The sequence below is a fragment of the Heloderma suspectum genome, chromosome 12 (assembly GCF_057233095.1).
Source record: "Heloderma suspectum isolate Gila_16-S chromosome 12, 16-S_ref, whole genome shotgun sequence".
Classification (NCBI taxonomy): domain Eukaryota; kingdom Metazoa; phylum Chordata; class Lepidosauria; order Squamata; family Helodermatidae; genus Heloderma; species Heloderma suspectum.
In genome coordinates, this window is record NC_139469.1 from 16,131,006 (window position 1) to 16,153,498 (window position 22,493).

Genomic DNA, 22,493 nt, shown 5'->3' on the forward strand with positions numbered 1-22,493 from the left:
CATGTCCTGCTTGTGGGTTTCCCATGGGCAGCTGGTTGGCCACTGTGTGAACAGAATGCTGGACTAGATGGACCCTTGGTCTGATCCGGCAGGGCTCTTCTTAGGTTCTTATAAGGAGACCTATGGCCACCTGAAGCTATCATTCCTTAGACTTGAATTCATGGTCTTTTCGTTCTGGATCTTGCACAGTGCCATCAGGATAGAATAGTGGCTGGAGTGTTGGGACTTTGATATGAAACCATCTCATCTCTCTCAGCCTAGTCTACTCACAGGGTTGTTATAAGACTTACAGCACAATCCTATGCACATTTTCCCAGAAGCAAATCCTGTTTTGTTTAAAGGCGTTTACTCTCAGATGAGGGTGCATAGGATTGCGGCGGCTTTAGGACTGCCAGCTTATTTCCCATTTCTTGCCAACTAGAAAGTGTGTTTGTTTTAAATATTTCTAGGCTGCCTTCTAGGGTTAAAAAATATCCCCCCAAGGCCTATAAAAAAGAAACTGTTTTAAAATGTTCAACTCTTTTAAAATGTTCAACTGTTTTAAAATGTTCAACTGTTTGTCGCCCAGACAACTTAAGACATGGGGAAATTCATACACATAACGACCCAGCAAACAAAACTATTGTATCTAATTTCATTAAAATACAGTGGTTTAAAACAGCTGTTGAAGACATCACACACACTCTTGTATATAAACCTTTACAAATAATTTTAAAACAGCAGCAATATAGAGCATTAAAACCCAGAAATTCTGCTCAGCCTCTCAACTAAAAGGAGCTCGAAATAAAATGAGTTTTCCAAGCCCCATTTCCTAATATTCTACTTTGTTGTGGGGGCCATTCACTACCTAATCTGAAAATGGGGGGGGGGGAAATACTGCTTGTGTATGCTTATGAAACAGAAGTTGTCAAGTACTCTATCCTGATATGTAATGAAGGGAAACAAGCAACAGAGAAAGAAAAAATGCATTTGTGTTGAGCCTTTATTATCTAAAGGTTCTTACTCATCCACAAGCTTCCCAAAATCCTTTTTTAAAAAATAAGACAAGATTGTTAAGAACAACCAAAACAATCCATCTTCAGCAGCATCAGTGGGGTGGGTGGGAAGGACTTTGTTTTGATTTCTTAGCTTTTAAGAGAATAATCTTTCTGTGCATGCATTTCTGCCATTAGAATAATAAACAGTGCAAAAGAGATGAGGTAAAACAGAATCTCTCTGTCTTGTCCCCCCGCCTCCTTCCCAACAGTTCAAAATTACCAAGCCATTTCAATCCCGGTTAATTTAGTTCTTTGACAAAGGAGGAAAAAGCAATTAAAACTTATCAATATTTTCATTACATGGGGCTCCACAGTCTGTTTCTCAGGCAGTATTCCCGTTGTCTACCCCATCTGTTGGTGTAGAGTTGTACAGATGGCTGTTTCCTGACATTGGTATCACAACAGGACTAGGGTGGCCACTTATGCATCACCCCCCCTTCCCCCCAAAAGAGAGGACACAAGGGAACAGGGATTTGCGTATGTTAATTTAGACATATCGACACCAATGTAGAAATATTTACTATAATTTCAATAGAAATACAAGACATCTCCCCTTAGCAGGGAAGACTGCATAAGAACATAAGAAGAGCCCTGCTGGATCAGACCGAGGGTCCATCCACTCCACCATTCTGTTCACATAGTGGCCAACCAGATGCCCCCGGGAAACTCACAAGCAGGACGTGAGTGCAACAGCATCCTCTCTCCCACGTTCCCCAGCAGCTGGTGTACATAGCCATACTGCCTCTGATACTGGAGGTAGCGTATAGCCATCAGGTCTAGTAGCCATTGATAGTCTTATCCTCCAAGAACCAGGTGATCTGTGGGCCTGCTCAGTCCGCTGTCCAGGTGCTAACTGGCACTCGTCCATCAGGTGGTAAAGCCACATCAGTGTTCCACGGGGAGCGCACACACAGGGCTGGTGTCTAAGGGTAGGCATAGTTGGGCCCCTGCCAAGGGCCCAGACCCCAGCAGGGGCCCACTGACAAGAGCCCCCTGGACTCACTCCTCCTCTCCATCATTGCAACCTGCTTGTTCACCTGCCTCTTGCTTTGGCCCAGACAACGGCCGTGGTGAGGAGGAGCAGTAGATGCCACGGTCTCCTTGCTCACTGGACTTCTGCCTGTCAGGCAAGCAAGTGCGAGCAATGAGGAGGAAGAGGATGAGCAACAGCAGCTGGTGACAATGGTAACAAGAAAGCAGACTCACTGAGGGAGGGGGCCCATGGAGGACGTTTTGCCCACGGACCCTCAGAAGCCTGGAGCTACTACTGCACACACCCCTTCCGAAGACTTGTGGAACTTTAAAGGCTAACAGATTTATTATTGCATGAGGTTTTTATGTTTTTATGCCGCAATAAAACTCGTAAGCCTTTTAAGGTGCCAAAAGATGCTTTCTTGTCCGTTTGCTGTAACGGATGTATATGGCAGAACCAACCTCGCAGGCAGGCCTACCAGTTGCCATAGAATCATAGAATAGTAGGGTTGGAAGGGGCCTATAAGACCATCGAGTCCAACCCCCTGTTCAGTGCAGGAATCCAAGTCAGAGCATCCCTGACAGGCAGCTGTCCAGCCTCGTCTTGAATCCCTCCAGTGTGGGAGAGCCCACCACCTCCCTAGGTCATTGGCTCCATTGTCGTATTGCTCTAACAGTCAGGATGTTTTTCCTGATGTTCAGTGGAGGGTCCATCCAGTCCACCATTCTGTTCACGCAGTGGCCAACCAGCTGGGGTAAAGTGCTCACCCGTTTCAAGCTATAACGCCTCACAAGGCTCGGGACCTCAGTATCTAAAACAGCTGTCCACAATCTGGTACCCTCCAGATGTTTTGAACTACAACACCCACTACCACAGACCATTGGCCATGCTGGCTGGGGCTGATGGGAGATGTATTCCAAAACATATAGAAGGCATCAAGTTGGGGAAGGCTGATCTAAAGGATCACATCTTCCCATACATGCCTACTTGAGCCCAAGTATCAATGAAGTTCTTTCTGTGACAACACTCTCCATCTGAAATGCAAAGGGGTGGCTACAAGGAAGAGGGACCTTTCAGCAGCATCCCCCTCCCTTCCCTCAGCTGTGCAATGCTTGCTGCCCAGCATTAACATCTTTCCCTTGTAAGGCAAAGATCTTTCTATTCTCCTACCAGGCTTAACCTCATTTTGGTATCACTTAAGACGCCGATATTAACATTTTAGCCTGTTCTTTTATTGCAGCTAGCGTTCTTTTGTTCTATGAGTTTGTTTTTGCTCTCTGTGTGATTACATAATATCATAACGGCAGGTATTATGCTTATTTTCCATTTGGTTCTGGTTAGTTTGTTTTATTGGATATGAGTGTTGTGTCCGGGCATGACTGCACCCTGCTGCGTGTGGTCCCCAGCAACTGGTACTGAGAGGCACTGTGCCTCCAATACTGGAGGGAATATTTAGCTATTGTGACTACTAGCCATTGATGGCCTTATCCTCTACAAATCTGTCTAATCCCCCTCCACAAATCTGTCTAACCTAAAGTCATCCAAGTTGGCGGCCATCACTACATCTTCTGGTCGCAAATTGCATAGTTTACCTATGAGCGGTGTGAAGAACTTTTTCTATTGTCTGTCCTAAATCTCCCACCACTCACCTTTATTGGACAATCCTGAGTTCTGGTATTATGAGACAGGGAGAAAATCATGGAACTAGCAATGGCAATGGAGAATATCTCCCAACCAGGGAGCCCATTCTTCTGTCCACATTTAAAGGTAATCTTGATGACACTTTCCATTGCCAGTCAACCACAGACAAGGGCTTTGTTGTCCAATGGTATTTCTATCCAGTCCAGGGGTAATTCAGAGCACATGTAAAGGTACAGAGGGAGCAATCCTATGTCCTCTATACAGTGTCTGGGGGTCATAGGATTTTCTGGATTCCTGGCTCTGCACTTTAAGACAGGGCTCTGAGCCAGGAAATCGTGCTCCCTGTCCCCTCTCCGCATTTGTAAAACAAAACACGGAGATGGGGAGAAGGGGGCGTTTCCAGGGGAGGGGAGGAGATCGGGGTGGCAGTCCTATGCTCTTTCCTATGGCCAACCTACCCTCCTTCTTTCCCTATCCCCAAAGCCTTGGCTAGACGGGGAAAATTGCAAAATTGCCCATCTAGCTAAAATGCAGAGAGGCAGGCTCAAGGTGCCTCCCTCTCTGCATAGGATACTCATAAGCCTCTGAGTTTGGGGGCTTACAAGTACCCAAGGCGCAACCCATAGGATTATGCCCTTAGCTGTTCATCCAGTGTAGTATTGTCTACTCAGATTACCAGTGGATCTCCTAAAACCCAGTTAGAGTCTTTCCCAGTCCAGCTGAAGTCCTTTTAACTGGAGATGCCAGGGATCTTTCTGCATACAAAACATGTGCTCTTACCTGTCAGTTGCTGACACTTCCCATGACTTTTTGCAGAGTCAGATGCAGTTCCTAAACAAGCAGCATTCCTCCCCAGTTCCTAATGAGGCGGCTAGGAAAAGCCTTCTACTTTTTCAAAAAATGTAACACTGCTGTATTCTACTAAGGATCTTGGTTCCCTTTAAAAATATATATATAAAAAACAAAATAGCAAGGGAAGGCAGGCAGAACAGCCAATTAGTGCCAAACTCTGGTTACAGCATCCACCAGTGGACATGTTTAGATTAATACAAAGGAAAGAGAAAGACCTCAAACATTTAAGTTTACATTCAGAACGATTCAGATATGAAACTCCAGGGATCCATTTGTCAAATATGTCATGAAGACTCCCTCTGTTTCACTAGGACTTCAGTAGGATTCCTTTGCAGGTATATGAAATGAATAAAGGGTTGCTCTGTAGCACAGCTTTGTGGGTTTATGCTCAGTTTTTTCATCTTCAATGACAACCACTCCACACAACTGCTCTGAACGTTGCTGGGTGTTCCTGCACTAATAGGGACTTCACTGAATATATAATGACTGAGTTGTGTAATACCATATTCATTTCATTAATTCAATCTATCAATGGCCTAAAAACAATAGTTCTCTGGGAGACGTACAAAATAAAGCAGTCATGATTCCAATAAATCAAGTATCAATAAAGCAGAAGATAGAGCAACTATAACAATGAAACACCCATTCCCAAGGGGAGATCAAGAGAGTAAAACTTCATAGCAATAAGCAATACATACAGAAAGCCAAAGAGGCAAATTCCACAGAGCTAAAACAGTAACGCTAAAACCATTTCTATAAAGATTAAAAGACGTTAGGGGCGCAATCCTGTGCATATTTAGACAGAGAAAAGGCCTACAATTCCCAGCATGCCCCAGCCAGCAATGCTGGCTGGGGCATGCTGGGAGTTGTAGGCCTTTTCTCTGTCTAAATATGCATAGGATTGTGCCCTAAAAAACCTGGGAAAATAAAAAGGGCCTCATTTGATGATCTTAGGGCCTGGGTAGGTAAATATGGGAAGAGGTGATCCTTCAGGTCCCAAGCTGTGAAGGGCTTTAACGGTCAAAGTGAAGATGGCCAAGTATAGGTGTGGTATGTTCAAAATGCCATAAAGAAGGCACTCTCCCATATGAACCCACCCCATGTAATCAGGTCATTACTGGTCTTAGGCTGGGTGAGTTGCTACATGAGACAGGGCCTTCTCGCTATTAGCACCACGATTGTGGAATTACCTTGTGTCTAATTTAACTCCCACTGATTTCAACTAAATATGGCAAAATCTGGATCCAACCTGATGTTTTTACTTTGTTAGCTATTGTGGTTCAAAAACCAGGATATAGATATTTTAAATAAATGAAATAAGGGCAATCATGATTTGATGTGCCAATGCGCAACCCTCCCAACGCAGGTTCAGTAGTGGTGTGAGAAACAGTGATTTGTTGTCTGGCAGACAGGTCAGCTAACCTGATTGCTACTTGTGGAGTGTCTGGGATTAGGCTCCTTTGCTCCATGTTTCCATCAGAGGAAGCCCTGAGCCTTCTCTGCTCCCTTTACCCCAGGCCTACCTAGTCAGAGAGGGAAGGGTGTTTGCCCATGCTCAATTCCTTCTCCTCTCTCTTCCTCCCACCCTGTGCTCTGCTTGAGCTGCTGCTGGCTGACCTTCTCAGCCCAAGCTTGTTGTTCTTTAAAGGCCTGCTGGCAGGCTTAGAAATTCTTACTCTCCCCACCCATATCTTGCAAGACATCCGGGTCCTGCATGATCAGAAGACCGTTCTAACTGCTTTGGAAGTGTGACATTGCTGCTTCTGGGCGTCCTGGGGGCTGGTTGAGTGCTGTGGCAACTAAAACTGCAGGCTTGGTGACTTGGGCTTTGGTGGATGCCACCCAGTAAGCTATGGCAGCAGCAAATGCCATCGGAATCTGGGTTGGAAGACGTGTGGGTTCTTCCAACCCCAGACACACAGAATAAATATGTGCCTTAAAAAGGTATCTGGCATTACCATTTCCTCTCTCTCATACACATATGCACGCGCACACAACGCATGCACACATAAATACAGACCCGGTTTAAACCATGGGATGTCAGGAATGAGCGGCAGTAATCAGGCGCACTGCCTCTGGCATACTCATCACTGCCATTTTCAGTTGACAATCTACAATTGCCCTGTTCGTAGGTTGTCAGCATCATGTCTGAACCTCGACACTCTGGATTGTTTAGGGGTTAAACAACCCAGAATTAACCCAGAATTTATTGTTGGGCCAACTGACCCTGAAAAACAAAGAAAGATGATGGAGACAACTTGGATAAACAAGTACCTCTTTAGTGACAAAGTATATCTGACAACGGCGTTACTAGTTAAGCAAGAAAAAAAGTTATTATTAACAAAAGATCTGAAGATGCGAGAATACCTGGCCTGAAATACATATATTTTAAAACACATGCATCGAAGAAGACACAATGCTTAACCACTGCGTATTCTTCAAGCTCCTACACTTCCGCTATCCTGAAATGGAAAAAACACACACCTACTAGAAGGTTCTTGTCTCTGAATAACTTAAAACATAGAACAGAAGTGCTTGAGCTATTAAAAGAACACCACAATCATGTTTTCCACGTATGTATTTAACATGGTGCAAGCCACATTCTCCATCACGACGGCTGTTGTAAGAAAGCTTAAGGCTTGAATGTATTTTCCCACATTCAAAAAAACACCACCACCAGCATGACTGAGTTTTACCTCCTGCCAGGCAGAAGATTTTCCAGCTCTGAGTTTAACACGCTATAAGCCATATGTGAAAGCACCTCATCTCTTATAAAAAAATATCCACTGACTTAAATGGAAGATAAGCCTGGAAGAACAGAATGGATTCTGTTCTATGTTTGCTGAGTTGCTTAACATATGACAACACTTTTAATGATGGACCAGTCATTATAATGACAACCAGGAGATAAAATTGATCCCCGGCTCCCATAAACAATAGACCAAGCCCTGACCATTCTGACAGGTAAACATTTCTAGAATGTAACAATTCCTCCCAAAGTGTGCATTTTAAAGTGCTGCTCAAGGAAGCATCGTAAGCACCAATTGAATTTATTCACTCTTCTTATTAGCGGCATCCTGGTCTAAGGCAGGAGGGCTGCTTGGTATAAAACTGCTTCCATTAGCGATTTCTTTCTTTGATAGACTGCTGTAACAGAGAAAAGAGAAAAGATTTCTGCTTTCAGGGCTCGCATAAAAATCCAAGTCTCATAGGTGAGCTTGCCCATTATTCAAGATTTCCAGAACATTCCTCATTATAGTCACTTGTTTTCTGTCTCTGCATGTCTCTCTCTCTTTAGGCGCTCTCACTCACAGATCTTCTCAAAGCTCTTCAGAAGCAGACCATGCCACTTATTTTGGCACTGAGAGGGGGATGATAATGCTATTTAAACTATTATGTTTGAAAGTTGTTCCAACATTGTTCCAACCTGTCCTAATGGGTCAAGTGCAAAATATCCAACAGAAACAGTACATCTGAGCTAAGGTTACATTCATTATTCAGGCTAGGCAGTCTGGTGTTATGTTTGGCCAAACCAAAAGCACAGAATTGGATCTTAACATCCACAGGTGACCACAGCTGGTTTTTATGATATAATTAACTAAATCTAGTTTTCTTCCTTTGCCTTCTCTGCTGAAAGAGCAAATGAGATCCTAAATCGAGAGATACAGCAGCAGTAATACGAACAGACTAGAGGTAACACTATAACATGATCTTTTACATAGCACTTCAAGGCTAGTTCCATGCCAACAGTAAGATTTCATGCCCGCGGGCGGGCGGGCGGGCGGGCGGGGGGGGGGAGGAGATGACAGATGAAGACATGTAACTGCCTGTCAGGGCCTACTTACTAAAGGCCCCTGAATACTGCTTCTAACTCTAACTTTGGGCTTAAGTGTCAAATTTGGGGGCAGGCTCTCAGAAGATGATACGATCTCCATCTAGTTATTCTGGCCTCTTTTTGACTATACGAATGCTCATGATTATGTGGAAAAACAGAAGCCTAAACTAAGCTGTGCAACCACTTTCCCTGCATTCGCACTGCCAATATGTCCCCATACCCTCCAACATTACACAATGAAAACAGGGATACCCCTTGTAATATATACACCCAGGATTACTGCCCAAGATGCCACCCCAGCCATGACACACTGCAGAAGACTACCCTGACTGCTGTATTCATCTACATGGCAACTGTATGTCCTGCACAGTTTAAAAACCCAGAGGTTGTTTGGTTACAGATATTCTAAAGTTGCCAAATTGTCTCATAACCTGTTATCTTAGGAAAGTAGCTCAACCCGAGCTTCACCAGCATGTGAAAAAGAGACAGCGGCATTACATGACACCTCAAAATTTGTGCGTGTGCATTTATACATATGTGCATTACAGACAAGATGCATCCACCACGCATTCCTATTCCAGAGGCTTCACTCCTAGAGACCTTGGGAAGGGGAGGGCTGAAACCTGCAGAATGACAAATCTAGCAACTCACAGTAATTATTTTGAAAAGGCATCTAAAAAGGCAAAAACAGGGAGAGTGATTTACCAGGGATAGGTATCGGGGGGGGGAGAGGGGGCACCCCTGGTAAAAAGGGACAGCCAGAGCATACACGAGAGTAGGACAGTTGCCTGAGACTTATTATTTTGAAGAAAAGTGATGCCAGACCACTGGCCCATTTAGCTCAGTACTAAATGGATCACTGCGATCACTCAAGGTCTGTCCCAGCACTGTTCCCTGAGCTTGCTTGCAGGAGTACCACATACAGTCAGGGCCAGAAATATTGGAACAAGGATAACTGTTTTGGCAGTTGGCCTCTGTACACCACCACATTGAAGTTGAAAGGAAACACACCCAGATGGGAGCGAAGTCAGGACTTTCAGCTGTAATTCAAGGGGTTTGACAAAAGTGGGGCACTAACCATTCAGGAAGGACAGCCAGTGGCATACACACACACCCATCGTTGGTGGCTCATAAGTAATGGAACGAATGGCTGACAAGCAGCTGCATGGCCAGGTGTGGCCTGTTTCCTGGGTACCCCATGACCAAGCAAGCAGATAAAAGGCCTGGAGGTGGTTCTGAGTGTTACATTTGCATTTGGTAGCTGTTCACTGGAACTCCCAACATGAGGTCCAAAGAGGTGTCCATGCGAGTGAAGGAGGCCATTATTAGACTGAGGAAACAACATAAACCCATCAGAGAGAGAGCAAAAACAGTGGGAGTGGCCAATACAACAGTTTGGAACATCTTGAAAAAGAAGGAATTAACTGGCAAGCTCAGCAACAGCAAACGGCCTGGGAGACCACGGAAGACAACTAAAGTGGATGACCGCAGAATTCTGTTCATGGTGAAGAGGAACACTTTCATAAGATCTAGCCAGGTCAAGAATGCTCTTGTGGAGGTAGGCATGTCATTGTCAACATCTATAGTCAAGAGACGGCTTTATGAATGTAAATACAGAGGCTTCACAACAAGGTGCAAACCACCGGTAAAGCTCAAGAACAGAAAGGCCAGATTAGCCTTTGCCAGCAAACACCTAAAGAAGCCTGCCCAGTTCTGGAATAAGATTCTTTGGACTGATGAAACCAAGATTAACTAGTACCAGAATGATGGGAAAAGTATGGAGAAGGAAAGGAACAGCTCATGATCCAAAGCATACCACATCATCTGTCAAACATGGTGGAGGCGGTGTTATGGCATGGGCATGTATGGCTGCCAATGGAACTGGGTCACTGGTGTTTATTGATGACCTGACTGCTGATAAAAGCAGCGGGATGAATTCTGAAGTGTATAGGGCTATACTTTCTGCTCAGATTCAGCCGAATGCTGCCAAACTGATAGGACGCTGATATAGCAGATGGATAATGACCCAAAACATACAGCAAAAGCTACCCCAGAGTTTCTCAAGGCAAAGAAGTGGGATGTTCTTCAATGGCCAAGTCAGTCACCTAATCTCCACCCAATAGAGCATGCTTTTCACTTACTGAAGACAAGACTGAAGGCAGAAAGACCCACAAACAAGCAGCAGCTGAAGGCAGCTGCAGTAAAGGCCTGGCAAAGCATCTCGAGGGAGGATACTCAGCATTTGGTCATGTCCATGGGTTCCAAACTTCAGGCAGTCACTGACTGCAGAGCATTTTCATCCAGGTATTAAAGGCGATCCTTAAGTCTGAAATGATGTTGGTTTGTTCCATTACTTGTGAACCACCAACGATGGGTGTGTGTGTGTAAGCCATTGGCTGTACTTCCAGAATGGTTGGTGCCCCACTTCTGTCAAACCCCTTGAATTACAGCTGAAAGTCCTGACTTCGCTCCCATCTGGGTGTGTTTCCTTTCAACTTCAATGTGGTGGTGTACAGAGGCCAACTGCCAAAACAGTTATCGTTGTTCCAGTATTTCTGGCCCTGACTGTAAATATGGGTAAAGTGTGAAGTATACGAATGACACACAGAAAATTCTAAGAGAGGGCATGGGAGCTCACTGAAACTTCCTGCTCACTTAATTTGTTTAGCCTAAATACCCTGGGAAACATCTGTATAACTATGGTTTGAATGACGTTTAAAAGAAGCGAATACAGCCTGGCCCTAGTAAAATGGTAGTCACTACTGAATACTGATCAGGTTTATCATGATCGTGTCTGTTAGCACTTACCCTGGAGCAGGCCAGTAGTTGAGTAGAGTTGTAAGAGACAAGTAGCAAAGACTCAGCACTCCAGACACCGCCAGCGATAGCATTCCCAATCCACCGAGGACACAAAGCAGTGCGACGCCACTCAGTGATATTACAAAACCTACCAAGAGCAAGAAGCAGTAAGTTCTACATGTCCTGTGGGGATAACCTGTAACATTAAGCCCCACACGCATCTAGCAAACTGGGGTTACCTCCCTTTTCTTGGCTGGAGTGGAGGGCGGCAGCTGGATCATCACTAGGCCTGGGCCCATTGGGCTCTGGCCCCGAATCTATTTCTCAGAACTTCAGGCAGGAGTCTTTCCTGGAGATGCTGGAATTGAACCTGGGACCTTTTGCATGCAAAGCATATGGTCTACCACTGAGTTAAAGCCATTCCCTGGGGGGAATTCCATCACCCTGCACCATTTAAAGAACAAAACACAGAATACCTTCCATGATAATCACTCCAACGCAGGCAATCACAGTTGTGGCAACAACAAAAACCAGAAAGAATGCGACAGGAATTGCAGATGCTGCAATGAAGACCAACAGAGACAGGGCGACAAAAGGGTGCTCATCTAAGTACTGGCCAACCCGGGAGTTCATAAAAGCAACAACCTGTAATATAAATTGAAAGAGAGGAAGATTTTAAATATCCTTATGGAGAGCATCTCTACACCAGCCTAAAATCCCGCATTTAAAGTGGGGCTTTCTGCTTCTGTTTAAATTATGCAAGATCATGACAGACTCCTTTTACACACACTTCTCTCCCCCCACCCCGCTTTTCCTCCTTATCTAAGTCTTCAATCTGTTTCATTATACAACCCCTAGATGGCGGTGTGGTGTAGCTCCTCTTATTGTGAGTTTTCCTCTTTTCGCAAGGGAACTCAAGCGAATCTCAAGCACTGTAATTTGATAACTCACTATCTCCAATCTTTAAAAAAATGGAATAAAGGTCATTTAGTGCGGGAGACGCCCCGGAGGTTGACGACATCATCTACAAGACCTGCGAACTTCCGTGCATAACCAATCTCAATAGCAGGATAAAAGCTTCGTGTGAAGAAGCCCTAAGACAATCAAACAACCTTGAAAAGCAAAGTTATTTCAAGAGGAAATCACTTATTTTAAATGGTCAATTAATTAAAAGACATTCTCAAATGAAGATCCGGTCTGTTTAGAATGATGCTTCCGATACTGCTTGTTATGCAACAGCTGAATGCGTGGCAAGTTCTATCCCGCATGCAGCTGAAGACATGCTTTGTTGACGTGTGTGTGTGTCAAAGTAAAGGTGGCTGTTAAAAAGCAGATTAGAGCTCTCAAAATAAGGAGCTAAAACTAGTATTAATGATATAATTAGCAGGTTTCCCCTGAAGGTGAAAACAATGAAGAAGAGTAGTTCTGAGGTCAAGCTTATCATTCTACAGCAGGGTGTTTTAATAATGCATTACGGCTATCCTATTAAGTGTGACGCAGGTTGACTTCAGAACCTGCATATTGCACCAAGTAACAAAGAGAGAGAAAAAATATTAAAAATAAGATGCGCTCCAACAGTTATATTTATGCAGCTCAAATCACATTAATGTGGAAGTATCTAAGGCTGCAATCCTCCACCCACTTAACTGGGACGAAGCCCCAGTGATTTCAATGGGTTTTACTTCTAAGCGGAGATGTAGAGGACTGCATTGTAAGTCGCAACGTATTTCAGAAGAAGCGCCAGTAACGGTTTCTCTGTACACAGGTAAAAAATAAAACAAAAAAATGTATCCCAGCCAAAGGCTGGTGAGCAGCCCCTTTTGCACAATGATTCTGACCTACATTGCAGTGTTGTTGCAAGGATTGCTAACGTGACGCCTGTCTTGCAGATACTGGGTAAAATCCAACAGAAGTTCTATTTAGAGTAGACCCACTGAAATGAATGGGACTTGCGTTAGTCCCATCCATTTCAATGGGTCTACGCTAGGTAGGACTTCTGTTGGCCTTTACCCACTGAGATACTGATATGCGAGTTGTAGGCCTTTTGTCTGTATAGGACTGTGCCCTTAAAAACAAAAATACTGCCAGGGTTCTAGTCAGCCAGCCATGCCCTCTTCCAGGATGCTCCATACTATTTCTCTTCCCCCAGGTTTTCTGCCCGCCCACCCCCCAAATGGTCAGTCAGCATTCTATGCTCATCATGAATGCTCAGTCATCAGAGTGTTTTGGGGTTCTACCTCCCCGCTTAGGGCTTTTTTTTCTGTAAAGATTTTTTGTACTTCTACCAAACCTGGCTTTCCCCTGAGCTTGCTGATACCTCCCTCCTGTGCGTGGGTGGTGCTGTTTTGGCTGCATGAGGAGCCACACTTGGAGAAGGAGTATGCCATTACTATATAGCAGCCTTCCCCAACCTGGTGTCCTCCAGATCTGTTAGAGTACAACTCCCACTGTCTCCAGCAAGCACGGCTATATACTATAACTTATATAGTATATGTAATGATGAAGTGGAATCACTGTTGTTCCTTACCCCCAGTTGCCACAGTGGTCTCTTTGGCTGATGGGCTTTCTAGACAGGGGAAGAACAATACAGAAGGCAAAAAATGTGACGAGTTTTAAATGCTTTCTGGAAACGTACTTGTTTATACAAGCTTTCCCTGGCTTGTAACTGATTTAGCTGCTGCTCCATCTTATTGTTTCTTTTTATTTATTGTTGTTGTTGTAAGCTGTAACTGTTTACTGTTATATAGTGTTACATGTCTATTTTACTGGAAGTTTTAAGTATTTTTGTATGTAAACCACTTAGAGCTTTTATTATATTAAGTATTATTTATACAAATAATTAATAAATAAAATACAAGAGCATCGGCTGCTCCCTGGGCCGCAGAGCTGTCCTGGCTATCTTTCCCAATTCTGAACGGCCAGAACAGGTGAGAAATTTAGGACAACTCTGAAGCACTCTTTCCCTGACTTGGAAACAGTCTTGAGGTACCAGGCATGCAGCTGGCCAGCCTTCTACCAGAAAGAGGAGCTGTGCTCATCATGCGGGGGGGGGGGGGGAGATGCTGCCTCTTATTGAGGCAATTCCAAACTTAGTTCTTTGTTACACTTTTTGTGTGTGTCTGCCCATCCCCAAAGGGAAGGGGAAAAAGACATAATAAAATCATGAAGAAATTCATAACTTACATGTGAGTTGCTGTGAACGGTTTCCAGCACCGTGTGCCACCGTTTCTGGAGTTCCTTCATCTCCTTCGACATGATGGTGCTTTTGGTCCAAGTCCTTATAAACAAATCAATGCATTTTATCCATCAAACCTTTAAAAAAGAGAGAAAATGTATTATTTTAGTATTATTATTTCTGATACACCTAAGTACTCAGAAACAAAAAGAAATATTTTCTACTGAAAACAATATAAATGTAGGTCTTAATACTGCAAGGGTGCAATCCTATCCATGTTTAGACAGAAAAAGTCCTATAACTCCCAGCATTCCCCATCCAGGATGGCTGTTTGCAGCAATGTATTTTTTAAGAATACCTTCAACACAGAGAATTAAGGGGCTCGATAACCATTTCCCTCACGTACTTTATTTAGATACATATATCGCTGTCCATGTTTAAAAATAACAAACACAAATACACAATAACTCTCAGGAAAGTACTGGAGGCTCTACAGAAAGAGAACTTTCTTGCTTTTGTAGATTCATGGAAGCATATCTACTGTTGTCCGGCCCTGACACCTCCTTTGACTCAGAGGAGAACTGCGAGGTGAAGGAGACATTGTCCAGTGAACCATCATCTATCACCCTCCTTTCAGGCCAGGAGATATGGCTTTACCAGACTCTTCAGACTTGGAGGGCAGCAACTGTGCCCCCCACCCCCGATGCAGTCCTCACCACCCCCATGCTGGAGGAGCCAGTGGCTAGAGAATTAGGCTATGGCCTTTAAGAAACATACAGCTCCTCAGGGGGCCAGGGTTAACTGGAGGCCCAGATCAGCCAGCATAAAGCCTCAGAAGACCTCTGCCCATTGCTGAGACAACAGTTGTTCCAGAGGGAGTATCAACCAGAATAGATCTGTCTAGGGTCCTGACAGAGCATGCCATCCTGCTTTGTTGCACTAGACTATGTCTTGCTCTTCCAGTAAGTGCAGCTTCTTCAGATTGGCTATTTATTTGTTCCCACATACAAGAAGCTCCACAAATACTTTAGGTATGTTTATGGATGCAACCACGATTGATACAAGTCTGTAATGGGAAGTGTTTCTGCTCAGAAGTAATGTTAAGGAAAACAGGCATTGATGATCCCAGCTACATGGGGAAAACTGCCAGTGGGTTTTCCTTATTTATCACCATTTATACCCTGTCTTTCTTCCATGACAGAACTCACACTGGCATATATGGGATTACTAGGTAGTCTCCCTGACCAGACCCAGACCTGCTTAGCTTTGTTAAGGGTGCTGTATCACACATCCCTCCTCCATCTGGTGCCCTCCAATGGCCATGCTGACTGGGCATGATGGGAGTAGTAGTCCAACACATCTGAGGGGCACCAGGTTGGGGAAGGTTGTTGTGTCATATGCCTTCAAGGACAAAGCCCTGGCTTCTGATGCAATCTCCTAGGAACTTCCACTGCAAAAAAAATCCAACAGGAGTTGCAGTTAAAAAAAAGCATTACAAGTTGCATAAAAAAAATCGTGGCCACAGTGACAGATTTCAACAGGGCCAATGTAGAAAAGGATCCAGTGGATTGTACCCAAGATATCAGAAATGTTACAACTTTGTTCAAAAGTAAACACCAGCCTACTGTTAGATTGTTCTATCTAAAATCATTCCCATGTGAAACTATTATACGGGGCGCTTATGAAGTATGGATGGAAGTTCAAAAGTTTGATGACTGGAGGAAGCACAAATCTCATTCAGGTACACAGGAAGCTGCCTTATACCGAGGAAGACCCTTGGTCCATCTAGTTCAGTACTGTTGACACTGACTGGGAGCGGCTCTCCAGGGTTTCAGGCAGGAGTTTTTCCAGCCCTATCTGGAGATGCCGGGGATCGAACCTGGGACCTTCTGTATGCAAAGCACCTGCTCTACTCACTGAGCTATGTCCCCCCCTCCCCATTAATTTATATTACCATGGCTGCTCAAGTGGAAAAGAAAACAATATTAGATAAAGGCCAAATTTATACATGCAACAGAATCAAGTTACCTACCTGAACTGTACCTCTTCAGGCTGCAGGAAGGAGTTAGTATGATCCGTGCTTCTCCATGAAAAAACTTTGTGCGCATAGAAACATAGCATTCCAGGGAGATTAGGCTGAACCCTACCCTCTGATATGTTGTCTTTCTACATTCAAGGAGTGTTTTGTTTTTGGCAGGGGGGCACTTAAACGTGCCTCCACTTGCAGTCTCAAGTGGTACAGCCCAGGAAAAGCTTTTATCACTATTTAATTCTGCTGCATGTATAAACTAGGTCAAAGTTCTACCATATTAGCTACACCCCTGTCACATGCAGTACATATCTACGTAGTGCTGGGTGCATATTTTTAGCGGAGCCAATGCGCACCATGAGTAAGAGGTTTCAAGCTGCTTAAATCAACATGTGTGTTTATAAAGAGGGACTGTGCTCTCTTGCATTTGATAGCTGCACATGTTTTTAAAAACGTTTTAAAATTAAGTTTTGATTGTAAGTTACTGGGGCCCTATTTAGGCCGAAAGGCAACTTAGGGCACGATCCTATGGGGATGGCCGTAAGCCTCTGAATTCGGAGGCTTTAATGAGCTTCCACTGCACATTAAAAACGTCTGCCTGAACAACCACATTTGAGGTGGGTTAGGGTATTTTTAGAAATATGGTGTTTTTACTATAGAATTTTATTGTTTTAATCTGTTGTGTTATATACTTTGTACATCGCCCAGAGTGGCTGGGTGACCGGCCAGATGGGCGATTAATAAATTTAATAAATAAAATTATGGCCATCCAATACAGAACAGGAGGAGCGGCCAAGGTGATCTTTGCCGCCACACTCCCCCAGCTCTACATTTTTCCTAGGTGGGCTTTTTCGCCCACCTGGGCAAGGCATCGGGGAGGGGGAGGGATGGAGGCTGGGGAGGTCTGGGGATATGGCGTAAGCCATCCTTTCCTTGCCCAGTGGCACAGCCCCTTTCCCTTCTCTCTGAGGTCATCTTTGCAACCTCAGAGAGGCAGCTGATGCAGTTTCTCCACACCAGCCGTAAGAGGGACGGGAGCACAAGACTCCTGGGTCTGAGGTCGGAGCGGTGTCTCTGAACTCAGATCCAGGAATCCAAACTATCCTATAGCCCTCCAAATGCTGTCTAGGGGCGATGGGATTGTTCTCTTATGCATTTATAAATACATGAAATAAAAACAATTGCAGAAAGACTTGGAAAGGCTAATCGTCCTGCTCTAGACCGAGTCTTGGCTCTTTGCAAGCAAACACAGGGAACAATGCAATAGAACAGTCAATTTGGCGAGCAAATGGTCACGCACACAGATTTCAGCGTAAGGAGGTTTAGGCTAAGGCAAGAGTGGTCAAAGTAAGAGGCGAGAGGTCAACCACTGTAATCAGCCAGGTAGGTTACGGAGTTCAGAAGCAGGGTCAAGAAACAGTTCAGGGACAGTTGCACGGAGCATGCATCGCAAGGCACAGGAGACAAGGTAGCAGATACTGGAACTAGCAGACACATTAGTTCAAGCAGCTCTTAAGTTACCAGTGAGACCTGATATAGCTAAAGCTACTAGAGCCCCACCCAGTGCTCAGCTGCTTCCTGTTAGAGGCATGTCAGATGTCTTCCTCATGAGAAGGGCCCGACTCATGAGTAGTCCTCTTCAGTGAGCGAGCACTCCTTCGCCTGTTAACCGTTCTATCATGGGCCTTAAAGCGCCAGTGTTCTTGGGGGCTCAGCATCTTCCTCTGCCTCAAAAGCTGAGGGGGCAGATTCAAAGGCATTGCTCCTGCGGGTCCTGGACTGCCCTGGCTAGTGCCAGGAGCAACTCAGGGGCCAACTGGCTCTGATAGTTCTGACTCCTCCTCTGAGGATGACTCTGGTGGTGGCATGACACCTGGGACCATGACACTAAATGATATATTAGAAAAACACACCCATCACTGTATGGCAATATGCCATCAAAATATCCCTTTGCAAGTGCAGTGTGGAAAATGGCAGGCTGCACTCATGTGCAGACTTTTATCAAAATGCACACTATTTATTTATAATATTTATATACTGACTTTCAACAAACGCCATAAACAGGCCTTATTCTGAGTGTACCGGTCTTGGGGAGCAATCCTATGGCTGCTAGTCAGTGGCTAGATGGCCATAGGATATTTGGTTTTCCAGGAGCCGACTTCGAAGCCCGCACTCCGATGTCGGTTCCTGGAGAACCGACCCCCCCCCCCACTTCCACGCTGCCTCACAGGCAGCACGCAACAGCCCCACACTCCAAAGAGGAGCACGGAGCAGCCAAAACTGGGCGTTCTGGGGCAGGGAAGGTGGAAATGCCATTACGACACATCCTGTGTGTTGTCCGGCAGCCTCCTTCCCCGCTCTGCCTTCCCACGGCTAGACAGCTGAAATTGGCTGTCTAGCCGCAAATACAGGGCAGGAGAAGCGCAGAGGGAACGATCCCCTCCACGCTTTCCTGCACTGCACTGGATAGGTGGCCACCTCCAAGTTCAAAGGCAGCCGCCTATGCCCATAGGATTGCATTCTTAGTGGTTTAAAACAGGGGGAAAATCTTGTACCTATTATATTTTCCTTTGTATAATGTGCTAAGGGAACAATATCGGAGTCAGATTTTAGAGAGGTCTGTGCATGAGACTGTAATCTATCTGCTTTGTGGGCAAATTAGATATCTAACTGCAAAGACTGCAAATTTCTACCTACAGAAATTGATGCTAGGGAAAATTTCTTGAAGTAGAATGCTGTGCCTTGTCAGGGAGATTCAGAAGTTTAAGTTGTATATAATTTGATACAGGTTTGTGTAAGTTTACTTATTTTAGCTAGAGATCCAGAATTTGAAGTTTATTCTATATGATTTGGGTTTGTGTCAACATCATGTAAAATATGTTATCTTTGTACTGATATCTAGTATCTTTTGTTAAATGTTTGTTTTGTCATAGCCTGATGACTATACAAACAAAGAAATCTGATCTGAAATGCAACAAACATCACCAAGGCAGTGTACAACAATCCAAATAAAAATGGTAATGCTAGGGACAAAATGCTCACACAGAGACAGAGAGTTAACTTCTAGAGAAGCCAGGGTTAGGAACTGAAACCCAAAGGGAGACAACAATTGAAGAAATGTACCCAAAGACCGTTTTAAAAAAATCATCCCCAAAAGGCAGGAAAATAAAAAAGTCAGGAGAAAACAGGAACAGGCGATTCACCAGGACGGGGCCGTCCCTGGGAAGGAGGGACAAACTGGAGGATATGAGCATCCTGTTACCAGCTGAATTACCTTCAGCAGCTCACAAAAGCAGTGTGAGTTATGCTTACTCTGGAGAATTTCTGCCTCTCACGCCTTCCGAGGCTCACAAAGGCAGGACACAGGGGCAGAGTGAAGGGGTTCGACATTGCCCTATTGCAGCTTTCCCCAGCCTGGCACCATTGCTGATGGGAGTTGTAGTCCCACACACCTGGAGGGCCCCATGTTGGGAAAGTCTGCCCTATCCGATGTCTGCCTGTCATGTTCTCAGAACCCACAAGAAGAGCAGGGCAACAGGTGCAGTGAGACGGAGGGGGGGGCACATTACCCTGTTGAATTTCTGCCTGTCATTCCTTTGGAGGCTCACAAAGGCAGGTCACTGGTGTTAACAGTGGGGATGGGGGGTGATGTTACCCTATTGCTGCCTTCCCCAACTCAGCATTCTTCAGATGTGTCAGACTACGTCTCCCATAACCCCAGCCAGTGCTGATGGGAGTTGTAGTCCCATAATCTGGAGGGCGCCAGGGTGGGAAAAGCTGCCCTATCCAACGTCTGCCTGCCATCTCTCAGAAGTCCAGGAGAACAGCAAGGCAACAGGTACAATGAGGGGAACGGGGGGAGGGGGACGACGACGACGACAGTACCCTGTTGAATGTCTGCCTGTCATGCCTTCAAAGGCGGACATTCAACAGGGAGGAGGAAGAGAAGGTATTGCTGTGTTGAATCTCGGCCTATCACACACACACCCTATTAAAAACACCCCGGTGTTTAATTTTGGTGACCCGCTCAGAAGGCTTCGGCTACGGGGCGGTTTGAAATATCGGAAATGAAATCAAGGCCGCGTGAAAGTGGCTTTCAAAGGGCCACGAAGCGCAGGACGCGCCCAGGCCGCGGCTCTGCCTCGAGCCCCCCGCGGGGCGGGGGCGCGGAACAGACGAACGAGCCCGACGCGCGGCGCGCTGTGAGGGAAGCGCGGGCCGCGGCGGGGCGGGAAGCGCCTCCCGTTCCCCCCCCCCCGGCTTCTTGCTGCCTCCGGAGACCGGCGGCCTCCCTCCGCCCCCGCGTCCTACCTCAGCTCGACGCCGCCAGGCTCCTGCGGCCAGCTGCGGAGCTCCTCGCCGACGGCCTGACGCCCGCTCGGGCCGCGCCGCAGCGAGAGCTTGGCTCGGCCCCGCCGCTCTCTCCCGCGCCTGGGCCTGCAAGGCCTGAGGCGAACGCTGCCGCCGGCCTCCGGCTCCGGCCCTTCTCCCTGCCAGGCCAAGCGGGCGCCAGGGAGGGGCAGGAAAAGGCCACCCGCTCTCCCGCAGACGCTTCCCGGCCGCGGGGGCGCAGCGAGGCCCTTCCTCGTCCGCGCGCAGACACGGCGAATACTCGGGCACGGCCGGCCGCGGTGCTTATGAGGAGGCCACCTGTCAGGGCTTCCACCCCGAATGGCAGCCTAGAAATGTTTTAAATAATGGTGGTGGTGGTGGTAGTAGTAGTAACAACAACAACAACTGTTATTATGAGGAGGCCACCTGTCAGGGCTTCTACCCCGAATGGCAGCCTAGAAATGTTTTAAATAATGGTGGTGGTGGTGGTAGTAGTAGTAACAACAACAACAACAACAACTGTTATTATGAGGAGGCCACCTGTCAGGGCTTCCACCCCGAATGGCTGCCTAGAAATGTTTTAAATAATAGTGGTGGTGGTGGTAGTAGTAGTAACAACAACAACAACAACAACTGTTATTATGAGGAGGCCCCCTGTCAGGGCTTCCACCCCGAATGGCAGCCTAGAAATGTTTTAAATAATAGTGGCGGTGGTGGTAGTAGTAGTAACAACAACAACAACTGTTATTATGAGGAGGCCCCCTGTCAGGGCTTCCACCCCGAATGGCAGCCTAGAAATGTTTTAAATAATAGTGGTGGTGGTGGTAGTAGTAGTAACAACAACAACAACAACAACTGTTATTATGAGGAGGCCACCTGTCAGGGCTTCCACCCCGAATGGCTGCCTAGAAATGTTTTAAATAATAGTGGTGGTGGTGGTAGTAGTAGTAACAACAACAACAACAACAACTGTTATTATGAGGAGGCCACCTGTCAGGGCTTCCACCCCGAATGGAAGCCTAGAAATGTTTTAAATAATAGTGGCGGTGGTGGTAGTAGTAGTAACAACAACAACAACTGTTATTATGAGGAGGCCCCCTGTCAGGGCTTCCACCCCGAATGGCAGCCTAGAAATGTTTTAAATAATGGTGGTGGTGGTGGTAGTAGTAGTAACAACAACAACAACTGTTATTATGAGGAGGCCCCCTGTCAGGGCTTCCACCCCGAATGGCAGCCTAGAAATGTTTTAAATAATAGTGCTGGTGGTAGTAGTAGTAGTAGTAACAACAACAACAACAACAACAACAACTGTTATTATGAGGAGGCCACCTGTCAGGGCTTCCACCCCGAATGGCAGCCTAGAAATGTTTTAAATAATGGTGGTGGTGGTGGTAGTAGTAGTAACAACAACAACAACAACAACTGTTATTATGAGGAGGCCCCCTGTCAGGGCTTCCACCCCGAATGGCAGCCTAGAAATGTTTTAAATAATAGTGCTGGTGGTAGTAGTAGTAGTAGTAACAACAACAACAACAACAACTGTTATTATGAGGAGGCCACCTGTCAGGGCTTCCACCCCGAATGGCAGCCTAGAAATGTTTTAAATAATGGTGGTGGTGGTGGTAGTAGTAGTAACAACAACAACAACAACAACTGTTATTATGAGGAGGCCCCCTGTCAGGGCTTCCACCCCGAATGGCAGCCTAGAAATGTTTTAAATAATAGTGCTGGTGGTAGTAGTAGTAGTAGTAACAACAACAACAACAACAACTGTTATTATGAGGAGGCCACCTGTCAGGGCTTCTACCCCGAATGGCAGC

At 45.7% G+C, this 22,493-nt stretch overlaps 2 protein-coding genes across 3 annotated transcripts in view; one reads left to right on the forward strand and one right to left on the reverse strand.

Moving 5' to 3' along the window:
- Window positions 1-630: 630 nt before the first annotated feature.
- On the reverse strand, window positions 631-20,842 carry LDAF1 (lipid droplet assembly factor 1). 2 transcript variants are annotated; one of them, XM_084818534.1, is made up of 5 exons: window positions 20,653-20,842; window positions 14,321-14,449; window positions 11,614-11,782; window positions 11,147-11,285; window positions 631-7,647 (listed from the first exon to the last, which is right to left on the reverse strand). In XM_084818534.1, exons 2-5 carry the CDS (start codon window positions 14,390-14,392, stop codon window positions 7,554-7,556), a joined length of 474 nt encoding a protein of 157 aa, XP_084674660.1. In that variant the 5' UTR covers window positions 14,393-14,449; window positions 20,653-20,842; the 3' UTR covers window positions 631-7,553. The 2 variants fall into 2 exon arrangements, with proteins under 2 accessions (XP_084674660.1, XP_084674659.1); XM_084818533.1 differs by having other exon boundaries at window positions 631-7,650.
- DNAH3 (dynein axonemal heavy chain 3) overlaps window positions 20,010-22,493 on the forward strand; it is a 184,430-nt gene continuing 181,946 nt past the window's right edge. The window contains exon 1 of the mRNA XM_084818522.1: window positions 20,010-20,179. The gene's annotated coding sequence lies outside the window, so the exon portion shown is untranslated. The remainder of the gene's footprint in view (window positions 20,180-22,493) is intronic.

What these genes read in the sequence shown, in the direction of transcription:
- LDAF1 (XM_084818533.1), bottom strand. Translation starts at nt 14,392, where the DNA reads ATGTCGAAGGAGATGAAGGAACTCCAGAAACGGTGGCACACGGTGCTG. An exon ending in CCGTTCACAGCAACTCACAT is followed by an intron (nt 11,783 to 14,320) that starts GTAAGTTATGAA and finishes TTTATATTACAG; the next exon opens with GTTGTTGCTTTTATGAACTC. An exon ending in TGGAGTGATTATCATGGAAG is followed by an intron (nt 11,286 to 11,613) that starts GTATTCTGTGTT and finishes TGCTCTTGGTAG; the next exon opens with GTTTTGTAATATCACTGAGT.